The 13,034-nt window shown below is 54.7% G+C and overlaps 6 protein-coding genes across 6 annotated transcripts; 3 read left to right on the forward strand and 3 right to left on the reverse strand.

Moving 5' to 3' along the window:
- Positions 1-1,358: 1,358 nt before the first annotated feature.
- On the forward strand, positions 1,359-3,612 carry J4E87_002803 (uncharacterized protein; the record flags this gene model as incomplete). Its single annotated transcript, XM_049374437.1, has 2 exons — positions 1,359-3,200; positions 3,268-3,612. 2 exons carry the CDS (start codon positions 1,359-1,361, stop codon positions 3,610-3,612), a joined length of 2,187 nt encoding a protein of 728 aa, XP_049235428.1.
- Positions 3,613-4,595: 983 nt separating this feature from the next.
- Positions 4,596-6,001, forward strand: J4E87_002804 (uncharacterized protein; the record flags this gene model as incomplete). The annotated part of the gene is made up of 3 exons (XM_049374438.1): positions 4,596-5,202; positions 5,376-5,445; positions 5,860-6,001. 3 exons carry the CDS (start codon positions 4,596-4,598, stop codon positions 5,999-6,001), a joined length of 819 nt encoding a protein of 272 aa, XP_049235429.1.
- A 1,021-nt stretch (positions 6,002-7,022) lies between these two features.
- On the reverse strand, positions 7,023-7,729 carry J4E87_002805 (uncharacterized protein; the record flags this gene model as incomplete). Its single annotated transcript, XM_049374439.1, has 2 exons — positions 7,023-7,548; positions 7,605-7,729. The coding sequence occupies 2 exons, from the start codon at positions 7,727-7,729 to the stop codon at positions 7,023-7,025; spliced, it is 651 nt and encodes a 216-aa protein (XP_049235430.1).
- Positions 7,730-8,039: 310 nt separating this feature from the next.
- J4E87_002806 (uncharacterized protein) lies at positions 8,040-9,659 on the reverse strand (the record flags this gene model as incomplete). Its single annotated transcript, XM_049374440.1, has 2 exons — positions 8,040-9,562; positions 9,638-9,659. 2 exons carry the CDS (start codon positions 9,657-9,659, stop codon positions 8,040-8,042), a joined length of 1,545 nt encoding a protein of 514 aa, XP_049235431.1.
- A 432-nt stretch (positions 9,660-10,091) lies between these two features.
- Positions 10,092-11,556, forward strand: J4E87_002807 (uncharacterized protein; the record flags this gene model as incomplete). The annotated part of the gene is made up of 3 exons (XM_049374441.1): positions 10,092-10,144; positions 10,195-11,310; positions 11,364-11,556. The coding sequence occupies 3 exons, from the start codon at positions 10,092-10,094 to the stop codon at positions 11,554-11,556; spliced, it is 1,362 nt and encodes a 453-aa protein (XP_049235432.1).
- Positions 11,557-12,488: 932 nt separating this feature from the next.
- J4E87_002808 (uncharacterized protein) lies at positions 12,489-12,959 on the reverse strand (the record flags this gene model as incomplete). Its single annotated transcript, XM_049374442.1, has 1 exon — positions 12,489-12,959. One exon carries the CDS (start codon positions 12,957-12,959, stop codon positions 12,489-12,491), a length of 471 nt encoding a protein of 156 aa, XP_049235433.1.
- Between the last annotated feature and the right edge of the window lie 75 nt (positions 12,960-13,034).

Consider the following 13,034-nt stretch of genomic DNA (forward strand, 5'->3'; position numbering starts at 1 on the left):
CTTGAGCGTTGCTTGCTTGCTTCTGAGACCAGCAACTGCCTGGCAACGGCTGGCAAATTGCGAACCATCCGAGCCGACGTCGTCTGGCCTCAGATCGAGTGATGGGGGTAGATTTGGCAGGCGCTGGATACGACGCGCCCCCCACGGCTGCTTGCTCGGTCTTGTTGGTGTCAGGCCATGTCTGTTGAGCTGGATGGATAGCAGACAGCGCGCGGCGTGCGTCTCCGAGCGAACAGCGGCTGTGTGCGATATAGCTGCGACAGACAGTGTGCAATAGAGCCGGCTGCTGGTCCACCGTTTCGACCTGTGGCCGTGCCAGGCAAGGCCGTGTTCGCTTGGTGTCGGTCGGGAGATAACGCAGAGAAGGCATCAGCTAATCCCGCCCAGCGCCACCGCGATAGTGTAGCTATGGGTGGCAGCTTGTAGCCCCAAGTACCTCGTTCGCCTCGCCGCCGTCGGCCACGCAGCAACGGCGTGTCTTCGCCCCTCAGCAGCTTTCAGCGCTGGCCTCCGCTCCCGTTGGCCTCTCGCCGCAGTAGTCAGAACCGGTTGCTGCCGCTTGGCTGCGTGTGAAAATCCTTGGTGGTGCCCCGGTCTGTTGGGGTGGAGCTAAAAGGCCTTGACCCACCTGTGCATTGGTGGTGCAGCTCCCTGTCGCATCCCTGCGGGCGTCCGAGCGCCAGGCCTCGATTTCGCTTGCATCCTGGTTCAACGATTCCCCAATAGTCGCGGCCCTGCACGTCTTCAGCGCTACCGCCCTCAACACTCTTCTCCATCCCTCCTCCTCAGCACTTCCGGGCCCATCGCAGCTACGAGACCCTTTTAATAGGACTGCTGCAGCCAACAGGTGCTTCTTGGTTTGACACACGGCCCTACCGTCTCCTCACTCCACCGCCGCCTCGCCCACGGTCCCTTCCCCAGCGCTGCATCGTACGAGCGCCGCTGCTGCTTATACGGAAGCCCCGGCCTCGCATCATACTGCGTCCTTTCGGTCCTTCGAAAGCCTCGCACTTCTCGAGAGCCTCCCCAGATCGAGCATCTCTGCCAATTCGACGTCATTGCAGCTTTTGCTAGCTGTCAACGCCCGCGTCGCACCCTTCCCTACCCGCTTCCGCCCAGAGCGAGCTTTGCAAGCCGTTCTTTCACCTATATCTGTAAGTTGGCCCACTCGACAGCCTCTCGTGGCCCCCATCACCCGGTGCCTCACGAGATCGTCGCTCCTCCTCGTGGCCGTACACTCGCTGACGCCTCCGGTGCAGACTGCCCGCTATATAATTCTTTTAATGCTCCCGACACTGTGAACGGCCCTCCACCACCACCCGTTCGACCCGCCGCCTCAACCCCACGGAGCCGACCGAATGCCTTACACACCTCCCTCCCAGCGGTCGCCGGCCTCATCAAAGACTAACAGTCCCACCTTGAGCCGGAACCACTCCTATGTCGACCAGCCTCCCCGCTCGCCAGCAACATCGCAACGGCCGTCGCTGCCCCGCTCCGTCTCATCCACCTCATACCTGGCCAAGTCCCGCCGCTCGCCGTCAACGGTAACGGACGACAACACCGCTGCCAATGGCCAACAAGGAAACGGAAGCGTAGACATCAGGTCTGACGCCAGCCGCCAGGGCCCTTCAGCTAACGGTAGCCTCCGCCCGTCTCCTCCTCCTGTGAACGATCTTCTGATTCCCTCAGGTGCGATCACGACTCCTCCTGATTCCTCGGACGATGAAGACCGTGGCCGCAACATCGGCGACCTCCGCGAACTCCAACAGGCACTGCAACACATCGACCAAAAGCGGATACCTTCGCCCACTCGCGAGATAACCGAGAATGTAAAGCAGCAACGGCCGCAGCCTCCCGTCACCCTGGCGCGCACGCTGTCCGCGGAAGCACGCAAGATTGCCCACTCGCGATCCTCCAGTGAGATCATGCTGTCCCAGCACATGATCCACCCCATCAACACAGACACAATCGTCAGCTCATCAGATGGCAGCGATGCCGAGGACGAGGAGCTGCGGATAAAACCGCCGCTACTTCGCAAGAAGTCTGGCGAGCTGGTCAAGCCTGCCCTTCGCCCCCCGTCCCGTCGTCGCCCCTCAAGCATGCCTGGTACTCCCACCTACTCTAAAGCCGTCCACTTCAACGAGGACATAGAACAAGTCAGGCACTTCCTTCAGGTCGATCGTCCCATCGCTGTCAGCGCTGGCTCTTCGCCTGTCGAGACCTACGACAGTGAGAGCGAGTACCCCTTTGGAGAGGACTCGCGGTCCAAGACACCGGAGTGGGACATCAAGCTGATGAACTTCCCTTCGCAAGAGACACACGAGAGGCAAACAGCACCTGTTCGCGTGGAGCGAATCTTCCTGGCGTCTGACCACCAAACCCTGGTAGGCAACATCGCCGTGGCTAACCTGTCTTTCCACAAGTTCGTTGTGGCCCGATTCACACTCGACTACTGGAAGACAACGTCTGAAGTGGTTGCAGAGTTCAACCAGGATGTTCGCAAGAAGCAAAAGGAGGATGGCTACGACCGGTTCAACTTCAACATCAAGTTGGCTGATCAGGCAAACCTCGAGTCCAAGACTCTGCTGCTGTGCGTTCGGTACCAGGTTAACGGCCAGGAGTACTGGGACAACAACAACTCAATGAACTACCAGGTCGACTTCTCCAAGAAGGTCAAGCAGCGCGAGAGCAAGCGCCCGACTGCCAGTCTAGGCGCTGTGCCTCGCAGCCGTCATTCACCTTTGGCACCTCGCCCACGGTCTATGCCTGCTGCCTCCTTCGACGACGATTTTGGCCACGACAATGAGATCAGGTTCCAGTTTGGCAGTGGTCGTGCCATCATTGCCGAATCCCCAAACTCCTCCATCAAGCTCAAGCCCAGGAGCAAGCGTGTCAGCCTGCACACCGCGCAGGCCTCCACCCGGCCGCAAGTTGCCCAGGCTTTCGCATCTCGCTACGACTTCGGTGCCTCATTGACGGCTGCTCTTTCCACCGCCCAAACGGCGCTCGGTGATCGCAGCGGACTCAAGGTGAACACCCAGGGCAAGATGAACAATGGTTACTTCGACCGCCCGGCTCCTACCATCCAGGCGCCTGCCACTACTGCTCCGGTTCCCGGTACTCGACCTGACTCTTTGACACTGGAGAAGCCCGATCTTCAGTCTGCCGAGTACAACGAGTTGATCCAGAAATTCTGCTTTGTACGTTCTCAACCTCCACCTCAGCACCCTGGTAGCATGGCCTAGACGGAAACTGACTCGCATCCAGTTTGGCACTCCCACTGGCAAAACTTCTCCGAATGTCACAACGCCTTCTACGAAGACCGCCCATGGAGACGGAGCTCTGGATTACGTGCTCAACCAAACTACTGGAAGTAATCAGTCTTCGGCAACAAGTAGTCCTCCCTCGCCTGCCATGCCGCTTATGGTCGATGGTGCGAACGACCTTGTCCCTTCTCGAAGATCATCACCCTTCATCTCTCATCAAACCTCGCCCGGTCCCCTTACCGGATACTCACCCGAGGATCAATACACCCCCCAGTATCAGTATGGCTACGGCATGCCAAGTGGTGCCTTCAACGAGCGCAGCCAAACTCCTCAGGCTTGCGTTTAAGGTGCCATTACGCTACCTGAACTCGCGGGGCTTTTGCTTTTCCGCGTAACGAATCTCTTTGGACACGAATCACGCTTACGACCTGATTGATCGGACGAGTGGAGCGGACGTTCCTGGTCCGCCGGTTACTGAGCGCTCACGAATCTTCTTCACTACGGTACGAAACGTTGTTGTGGGCCAGCGATTGGCGTTCCTCACGATCTCTTGTTAGAGACGATCGTCGTATTCAGCATAATCCGGACGGCTCCTTTGCAGCATCTTCCTGTCGGCTCTCTTGCATGTCTTTTATACCGGCGCACATTGGGTCTCACTATGGAGTTCCTCGGACATCTTTATCCTTTCCTCATCCTTTCTCATACCATAGATTGGTTGTAATGCTCTATGAGCGTCCCCACTCTGGTTTCGGCGTTTGTTGACGGTCGCTCCTGATCTGTGGGTTCGCAAAAGCTTGTGTTTGTTTTGCATTTTGGAGCGCTTTTTCCAGTATCATTAGGACTCGTTGATCCGATCCTCGTATATAGGCGGTAGGGGAGGCAGAGAATGCGAAAACGTCGTTGTCTAAATTGTGTCGACTGTATCATCACTTGTGCGTTGTAGTATCCGTCCGTATGCGGCGCTTGGGAATCTGATCGTTTTTTTTTTCTTGGGAAGTCGCGGGTTGGAGGTTGTCGGAAGCTGTGGGCCAGCCAGCCTATATACCAGTAAATGCAAAAACATGGCATAAAGCACTTACCGCGATTTCACGATGTATCCACCTTGATGTACCCCGTGAGCATGGTCCGTACCGCGAAATTGTGAAGCTATTGGTTCTGGATCGTGACTTCCCCAGCCATGTGACCATGGTCTAAGCTCGCTAGCGTTCCTGGAATCCCGAATTATCTTCCACAACTGCAGCCGAGCGCGTATTCATCCACGACACAACTAAGTTGTGCCCTAACCGAGCCACTTCGTGGTCCCGTGTCCTTCGCCTTTTACGTGGCACAATGTCTTTCTTCGGTAGCAAGAAGGTGCCTCCGCCGCCTCCCGTTGTACCTCCGCCTGTCCCGCGCTCCGGTCCCGAAATCGACGCGACGACGGTGATATCGCTCTTGGCTGTACTCGCTCTCCTCGGTGGCGCTTACGGTGCATCGATAAAAGTCCTACCCAAGACTACCGTCCTCAAAACACGCGTACTTTTCATCTGGCATCTCTTCGATGCTCTGATCCACTTCGTCTTTGAAGGCTCCTTTCTTTACAACTGCTTCTTCGTCACATATTCGTTGCCCACCTCTTTTTCCGCTGCATCACGCAACCACCCTCATATCACTCTCTTTACTCCTCCGGATGTGTATTGGCTGGGCAGGCAGGATCTTCTGTACGGGGCGAACTATGGGACGGGTCCATTCAGTCGACTGTGGCAGGAGTATGCGAAGGCGGATAAACGATGGGGTGGTACGGATCTAACGGTCGTGGCTCTCGAGATTCTGACTGTGTTCGTGGCTGGGCCTTTGGCATGCTGGATATGCTATCTCCTCACCAAAGACGAGAAGAAGGGTGCGTTGAGGAAGTGGTTTTGGATGATAGTCCTGGCCACAGGGGAGATATACGGAGGTGAGTCACAACACTTTCATTACCACGTTCCTGTGGATACAGAGCATGTGCAAATTGTGGAAGCCATCATAATTGGTGAGGCGAGATGTGGGCCCGGCCCGAGGATTGTTGAGACGAAACAACACTGCGTTGTTGCGAGTATGTGGCTGACACGTGGTTCACCGCTACATTAGGCTGGATGACTTTCGCGCCTGAGTGGCTGACCGGAAGCCCCAATCTCGACACCAGCAACTGGATGTACCTGTAAGTGATGTTTCAGATTCATGTTGCGTTTCTCAGTCTACCTGACTATGTTTTCTTCGACAGTTGGATGAGGCCTGGCTCGCATGTCTGGTCCGCTACATGGCTGCGAACGTCCACTTCATTTTCCTTGTGTAACCCTTCCTCGACTCTGCACACAAAGTATGGGCTTTCACACGCGTTCATGTTTCGTTCCTGGCGTACGGAGGTGATGTGCTGGTCCTGCATATGCGCTGTCGGACGGATGCGCCGCTCCCGCGGACCCACTTCTCATCTCTCGACCACAACGCGATATCCGCACGAACCACGCCACCAGTACGCCTCAACAAGCCGGCTGTATTATCTTTCTTCCGTTCATTCAGGTTTTCCCATACGGTCTACGTCGAGCAGAACTGGGCTCTGACTAACACGCATCAGCTGGCTTTACCTCGCTTTCTTTAACGGTCTGTGGGTCGTCTTTCCACTCTGGATCTTATACGAAGCATACAAAGCTATGAGCTCAGCCATGTCGCAGGCCGAAATGGTTGATTTGGTCAACTACCTTAAGAAGGATGATTAGACCTTGACGTGCACACCGTAGCATCTCGATACGTATGCAGTGGTATACCACGACAAGGTCTCACGGCGTGCATATCGTGTCAAGCGTACTTCTCGCGATCGAACAGTACGACACGAAACCTACTTTGGAACGTTCAATTATACATCGTCGGTTATTTCATACGATCTGAATCTGTAGAATGGACGTTATCTCTACGGACGAATACCACATCTGCTTTCTCTCCCGTGCGCTCCACTATACCGCTCTGATACTGACCATCAAACTCACTTTCGCCCTACTGTTCATTGCATCACCCATCACCACCCCTTCTAAAGTCACGATACACATCACCAACCTTCGTCGTCGTACCTCATCCAGCCTATATCGGTCGTCCACGTCGCCAAACTAAGAGAGGAAGAAAGAAGCATGTAAGTACGAGGTATGGTCTGACTTCGTCTGAGACGTACTTTGGTGGCGAGGCTCATACGTATAGGCATTATGGTCAGCATGCAGCAAGGTCGCTGACAATCGCTGCTACATGTTGTCGGTTATTTGTCTTGCGCATTGTATCATGTTAGGGGATGGAGAGGCTTCATCTTGCTGTGTGCGAGGGGCATAGAGGAAGTTGAAGAAGACAGCATAGCAATTTCGAGTTTGGAGGAGACCGGACTGTCTCGAATCCAATTATACTATACCAAACATCTGTTTCTTTGTCAATAAATCCGTTCTTTGCTACTTCTGTCTTGAGGTTGGTCAAGGGCTAATGAGCTCTCTCAACATTTGTATTTTACTACTTAAGATAACAATAGAGTTCTTGCAATACCATTGGAAAGACAGTGGCTCTTTGCTGTATTTGAATCATGTCCCCCGTCGCGTTAGTGAAGCATCACGACGATGTTTCAATTTATGTTGGCAAACCACTCACCCGCCAGTCGCCACGAGACGTGCCAAAAACATAAAAAAATGTATTTACATCTTTCATTTCGGGTATCATATCATGCCATCTCGCCTCCCCCCTACCCACCGTCCCTTTCCTCCCACCTCACTTCTTACCCAACCCCTCAAGCACCCTCCTCGCCCCCTCAACAATCAACCCATGCTCAACCGCATGAATCCTCTCCTCCAACGCATCTAGACTCTCTCCTTCCCTCAACTCCACCTCCTGCGTAACAATCGCATCCCCAGCATCCACCTCGGCAATAACCTCATGTATCATAACGCCCGTCCGCTTGAGCCCTTCCTCTTGACCCGCCTTCCACGCGCGATCAATCGCATGCGCACCCGCAAACTCGCCCGGTAGAGCCGGGTGTAGGTTTATTATCTTGATGCCGGCGGCCGCGATGGGCGAGAGGAAGGACGGGGTGACGATGTGCATCCAGCCTGCGCAGACGATGAGATCGGGACGGGGGTGTTGGCCTTCGAGGATGATTTTCGCTAGTTCCGCATCGTATTCTTGGCGGGCGGTGTCGAGCGTGTTGGGATGCTTGTCTTTGTAGGACTTGAGGTTGTGGTAGGTTGTTGGGATTGAGGCTTTGGCGGCGCGTTCGAGACCGTATGCTTTTATGCGGCTGGTATGAATTGTTAGTTTAATTGTACAATAAGCCTGAAGTCGAGGCGGAAGTACTTGGATATAACGTGGGTTATGCGCGTGTTGGGCAGAGCGCCGGATGCGCATGCGTCGATGAGGGCTTGGAGGTTTGACCCGTTGCCTGAGATCAGGACGGTGAGGTTGTATTGGCGGTCCGGCATCCTGTATTTGAGCGAATCGAAAACTGAACGCGAGGATTCAGTAGGGATATCACTGCGCTGCGTCGATGCGATCCAGCTCAAGGTTTGGATTCCAAAATTTGGGCGTGGGGTAGTTCTGCCCCGCGCGGAGATTAGGTTGCAATCGCCGGTCTAGTGAGAATGGACGTGCTATTGGGTATAATACCTAAACTATGATCATGAACCAGACCTTTGGACAGGCTTCAGGGCAGCCTACAATAGAGACGCGCTAATCATCCCCGATCGCTCCTGCGCTTACTCAAACACCCTACCACGAAAAGAGCTATCCCCTTCACGACCGCATCCTCTTTGAGCTGGCCACTGATACTTCATCCATGTCTTCCCACTCGTCATCCTCGTCGTCATCAACGACAACTGCTCTCTTCCGCTTGCTTCTCGCGCCGACTGCGGGCATGGACGCTTCATCGGCCACGCGACTCTGGCGCTTCTCCAGCTCTTCAAGACGCTCTTCAAACTCCTCCTGCTGTGAGTCGACTGCAGACTCCAGCTTCTCTACACGTTCAGCGACATCTTCCATCTGCTCTAGCGCGTCTGCATTCTGACTGTAGATACGGTGCTTCAGCGCCAACCGCCAGAAGTAGTATCTCCGATCGTTTTCGTTGCTGGACTTTGCTTTTCTTGTGATTCGCGCCCGGTTTCGATTGTTTGGTGGGATGGTCGACAACAAGTGGAGCTCGATCATCCTGTAAAATTGTCTGCTCACAATCTTGGTTTCCACCCGAAGTGCTTCAAGGTCTTTACCGTTGCCAAGGATCTGGTCCCGCGGAATTGGTGAGTCCTTCCTCAGGGATTCAGGAGACAGATTGGAAGCAATTGACAGTTCCTGGAAAGCGGGCAATGTACGAAGATAGGTGATGTCGCTGTAATCCCGCATGGCATCGAAAGCTTCGCTCGGATCTTCAACTGGTATCTCGAAGATGAAGGGCTTGCTCACCAACTCCTGGAAGATAGTGTCGTATAAGCGGCTTCCAAGCGATTGACCTTGGTATGGAGGGATAATGAGAAACTGGGAGATGCGCTCCCTTGATGGCGTCTCGAGGAGGTTGAGCTTATTGGTGAAGAGGAACGTCTCGGGGTCTTGCGTCAAGCGAGGTGGCGTATATTTGCCCGCAGTGCCGTCGTTGCTATCGGCGGGTGATGGCAGTTGCTTTGTGGCACGAGCGATCTCGAAAGTAGGAAAGACCCAGGCGCGATATGACGTGGAGAAGCCGGCGAATGTGTAAGGAGAAAGTTGTGAATCCGACAAGGGCGTCACGTCGTATAGAAGGTATAGCGTCCAGCGGTCGAGCGTCTCTTCGTCATCCAAGCCGTCTATTGTCGCGCCCTCGATGAACAGCAGTGTCAGGATTCTCATATTCAACCAGATGCGCCTAGCATCGGGATCCGTCATGGAGGCCTTCCATATCTCGTACTGTTTTCCGTATAGGCTGAAGGTCTTCATACACTCGCCCGGTGGTTTCCAGTCTGAAGACGCAGCACCGGCAGCATCATCAATCGACTCGGGGAGGAACTCGCGAAACAGCTCTGGTGATAGATCGATCTGATTCAAGTCTGGGGAGATTTTCTTGAGGTCGAGTTCCTGATCGAATGAGATCTTCAGATTCGGCTTGAGGTCGTTTGCGCGGAAGTCGAGCTCGATACTGGGGTTCTTGTACCCCGCGATGGTCTCGTTCTCTTCGATGACAGTGTATGTGTAGCTGGGGTGGAAGGAGTTGTCGTAGATGCGTTCGGGGCCGTCCGCGTTGGACGTGCGGTAGAGGTTGATGTGGAAGCACTCATTTGAGTTGGTCACCCCTACACGATGTTAGCGATGTATACGCCGACGCTGCTCTTGCTACACCTTCGCGCAGCTCCCATGGCGCAACTTACAATCATCCAGATCGAGCTCCATGACGACGGCGTTTGTGCAATACCGTGTAATACGAAATGTGCGCTTGACTGACGCGGAGTATCTTCGCGACGTGGGTGGGGCGGTGGCAGTCGCGTGTAGCAACTAGATGATGGACGAGCAGCGCGCAAAGTGAAGGGAGCAGCTAGCGCGACGGGAGACGCGTTTTAGCGCAGCCCTACGTCGTCGCTCCCGCCCCTGCTCCCAAGCCTCAAGAAAGTTGCGCTATACGACCAACTTGTCCACATCAGCCTCACAACACGCCAGCCCTCACCGCCAACACCACCACCATCCCGACTACCCTGCGACGGCCGACTCCTCGCGGCATGGACAGCGTCGATTGAACGTCTTACCACCCTTTTCCCTTTTCTGTGTACCGGGCGCATCTTTTCTTCGTAAATCCGCCTAGGGGACGACTCTACACACGCTGCAATCATGTGGGACGGCCTGTTTATGCTGCTCGCCTTGAGCACGGTTATGGGTATTGCGTGCGTCTCTGGTCTCTACAATGTACAGGAGCGAATTCTAACATGCACAGCTCCTTCCTTGCCGGCATCCTCCCGCTCTCCTTTAACCTCTCCACCCGCCAATTGCGCATCATCACCCTCCTCGGCACTGGTGTGCTAGTAGGCACCTCCCTGATTGTTATCATACCCGAAGGCATCGAGACCATGTACAGCGCTGGAAGCAAGGCGCATGCGCACAGCGCGCGGAGTGTTCAACCTACCATCCCCTCGGTCGTGAGCCTGCAAAAAGAGATACCTCACCCACCCAAGTTCCCGACTTGGAAGAGAGCAGATGATGTCGCCACGAACTCGCTCACTGGAGGAGCGGTCAAGGCGCCGGGCGCCGTCGACATGACTAGCGACAAAGCTGCCATCGATATGCAGTTGAAGAAGATCAAGGACAGCAAGGAGAAGGAGAAGCCTGCGGAGGATGCTCACCCGCAAAAAGGTGGAGACGACGACTCGACAGAAGGCCACAAAGAGGGACACACTCGCGTGCACGCACCGGAAGACGACGAACCAGCCCATGGGCATGCTGAAGCTGGCCACGAAGACGGGCCCAGCCCACATGCATACATCGGCGTTGCACTGATACTAGGTTACATTCTCATGTTCCTGGTCGAACATCTGCCAGAAGCCCTGGCTTCCGCGAAACCAAAGTACCAGCCAATGCACATTTCGTTATCAAACCTGGCACGTGGGCCGCACAACTCATCTTCATTGAGTCTCAACGGCATGGGCATGCAGAGCGCTGCAGTGACGCCTCTCGCAACGCCTGGTCTGCCTCCCCCACCTACAAAAAAGACACCAGCAGCCACAATCGGTCTCATTGTTCACGCATGCGCCGACGGAATCGCGCTAGGTGCCTCTTCTACAGCCGAGTCCACATCTCTGTCGCTCGTCATCTTCTTTGCCATCATGCTGCACAAGGCCCCTGCAGCATTTGGTCTCACTTCTGTTCTTCTCAAACAAGGGCTTTCAAAACGAAAGGCGCGGACACATCTCGCTTTCTTCAGTTTAGCAGCGCCAGCAGGCGCTTTGGCTACTTGGACCATCGTACACATGTTCGGACGCAACCACCTGGGTGGTGATGAAGGCTTAACATGGGCGACTGGCTGGGTCTTGTGCTTCTCTGGTGGAACATTTTTGTAAGTCCACTAACCCCTGCTCTACTGCTTCCTGGTTTACTAACTTGACGCAGGTATGTCGCGATGCACTCCATGTCTGAAGCCACAGCATCCCAACACCCGCACGAGGACCCGACCGCGAACGGTTACATGGACGCATATCCCGGTAACAGCAACATGTCCAAGGGCGACATAAGTATCGTCATGATTGGCATGCTACTCCCGCTTATCACGCAAATAGGACACGCACACTCACACGGCCATTAGAAGGAGAAGGATATGGGTTGCATATTGTGGCGTTCCACACAGGCTGGTTTCGCACCAAGCTATCTTACTTGTTTTAGAGCGATGTTGTCAAATTAGTTTTATGTACCGTTCTGGAATGATACCAAATCTTGATCACACCACATCCTATGCACTTGATAGTCGGGTTCTAGTCTGGCATGCGCTTGATTTAAAATGCTCATGTAGCCTCCATATCACCATCGCCATGCTCCTGCACCCGCTGCCCCGCCTTTGCACCAACCACCCTGTTCTTGACCCTCTCAGGCTCGTCGGCCCCACCCCGCCTCATTCCATACACCCACCTCGCCCTCCTGTAATTCACCAGTGGCCGTCTCGAGACTTTACAAGCAAGTGTTTCTCTTGTTCAATCTAGTCTTGACGCACTGCTCCCCTTTCCACGCAGCTTCTGCTATGACGAATCGTCAGTCGTAGCAAGCAAGTTCGAGAAGGTGCTGTATGAGATGGACGTAGTTACACCAAGGACACAAATCGTTTCGAGGGCGAAGATGTATGTGTTGGATGTAAGCGTTGGAAATGCTGTATTTGGCCGTCATCTGTGAGGATGGTGCGTCGCTACAGCACGATGGGTGAGTTGTGCTAGCGATATTCATGATACGGGTCAAGGTCCATGGAGGTCGAAAGGAGCCCGGGATGCAGGATCTTTTGTAGCGATGGCGTCGATACTGATGATGAAGCGAGCTCGTAGTATCCTTGGTAGCGAAAACAGAGACGTAGGAAATCGGAAAGTCTTATTTTGGCGAGAGGTCGGTGTCGTTGTCAGGACCCGGGGCGTTGAGAAATCTCGTGCTCAGGCCTAGCAATTCAAGGCCAATGCGCTGCGCTCTCTTTCTTGTCCTTATCTTCGCAAGTCCATCGCAAGACCCTCCCTTTTCGCACGAAGTCAACCATCTTCCTCACCAAGGCATAGCCTCCGCTCCGAAATCCACCCTTTGCGCCGCTAACCTCCTATCCTGCCATGTCTCTTCCTCCTCATCCTCCAATTCCTGTCCTACACCCCACCTCTTCTTAACCTTCTTAACAGCAAACCTCCCAATCCCCCAAACCGTCGCCGCGAAAATCGTGCCCGCAATGCCCGTCGGCGCCAACACGAACCCCGCCCCACTAACCACTGTGCCGAAAGCTCCAGCACCTATCGTCGCGACCAGCGATCCGATCGCAACGTATTTCGCATATCGGACGAGTTTCCAGAACGCGAATATCACGCCGGAGCGCAGGACGCGGAGGAGTGCGCGGGTGCGGCGTGAGGATACGGCGTTGGGCGCGGTCTTGGGGTCGTAGAGGTAGCGTAGATTGCGCCGTGTTGAGGCGAGTGCGGAGCGGGAGCGCGCGTCTATTTCCTGTTCGTGGGCGTCTGCGGAGGACATTTTGGGGCGGGTTGCGATTGGTGGTGGCAGCTGTTGTGGTACGAGATGGAGTTTGGGAAGGAAGTTTGCAAAGAG

Source organism: Alternaria ethzedia (assembly GCF_023757985.1).
Source record: "Alternaria ethzedia strain BMP 0044 chromosome Unknown scaffold_5, whole genome shotgun sequence".
Classification (NCBI taxonomy): Eukaryota; Fungi; Ascomycota; class Dothideomycetes; order Pleosporales; family Pleosporaceae; genus Alternaria; species Alternaria ethzedia.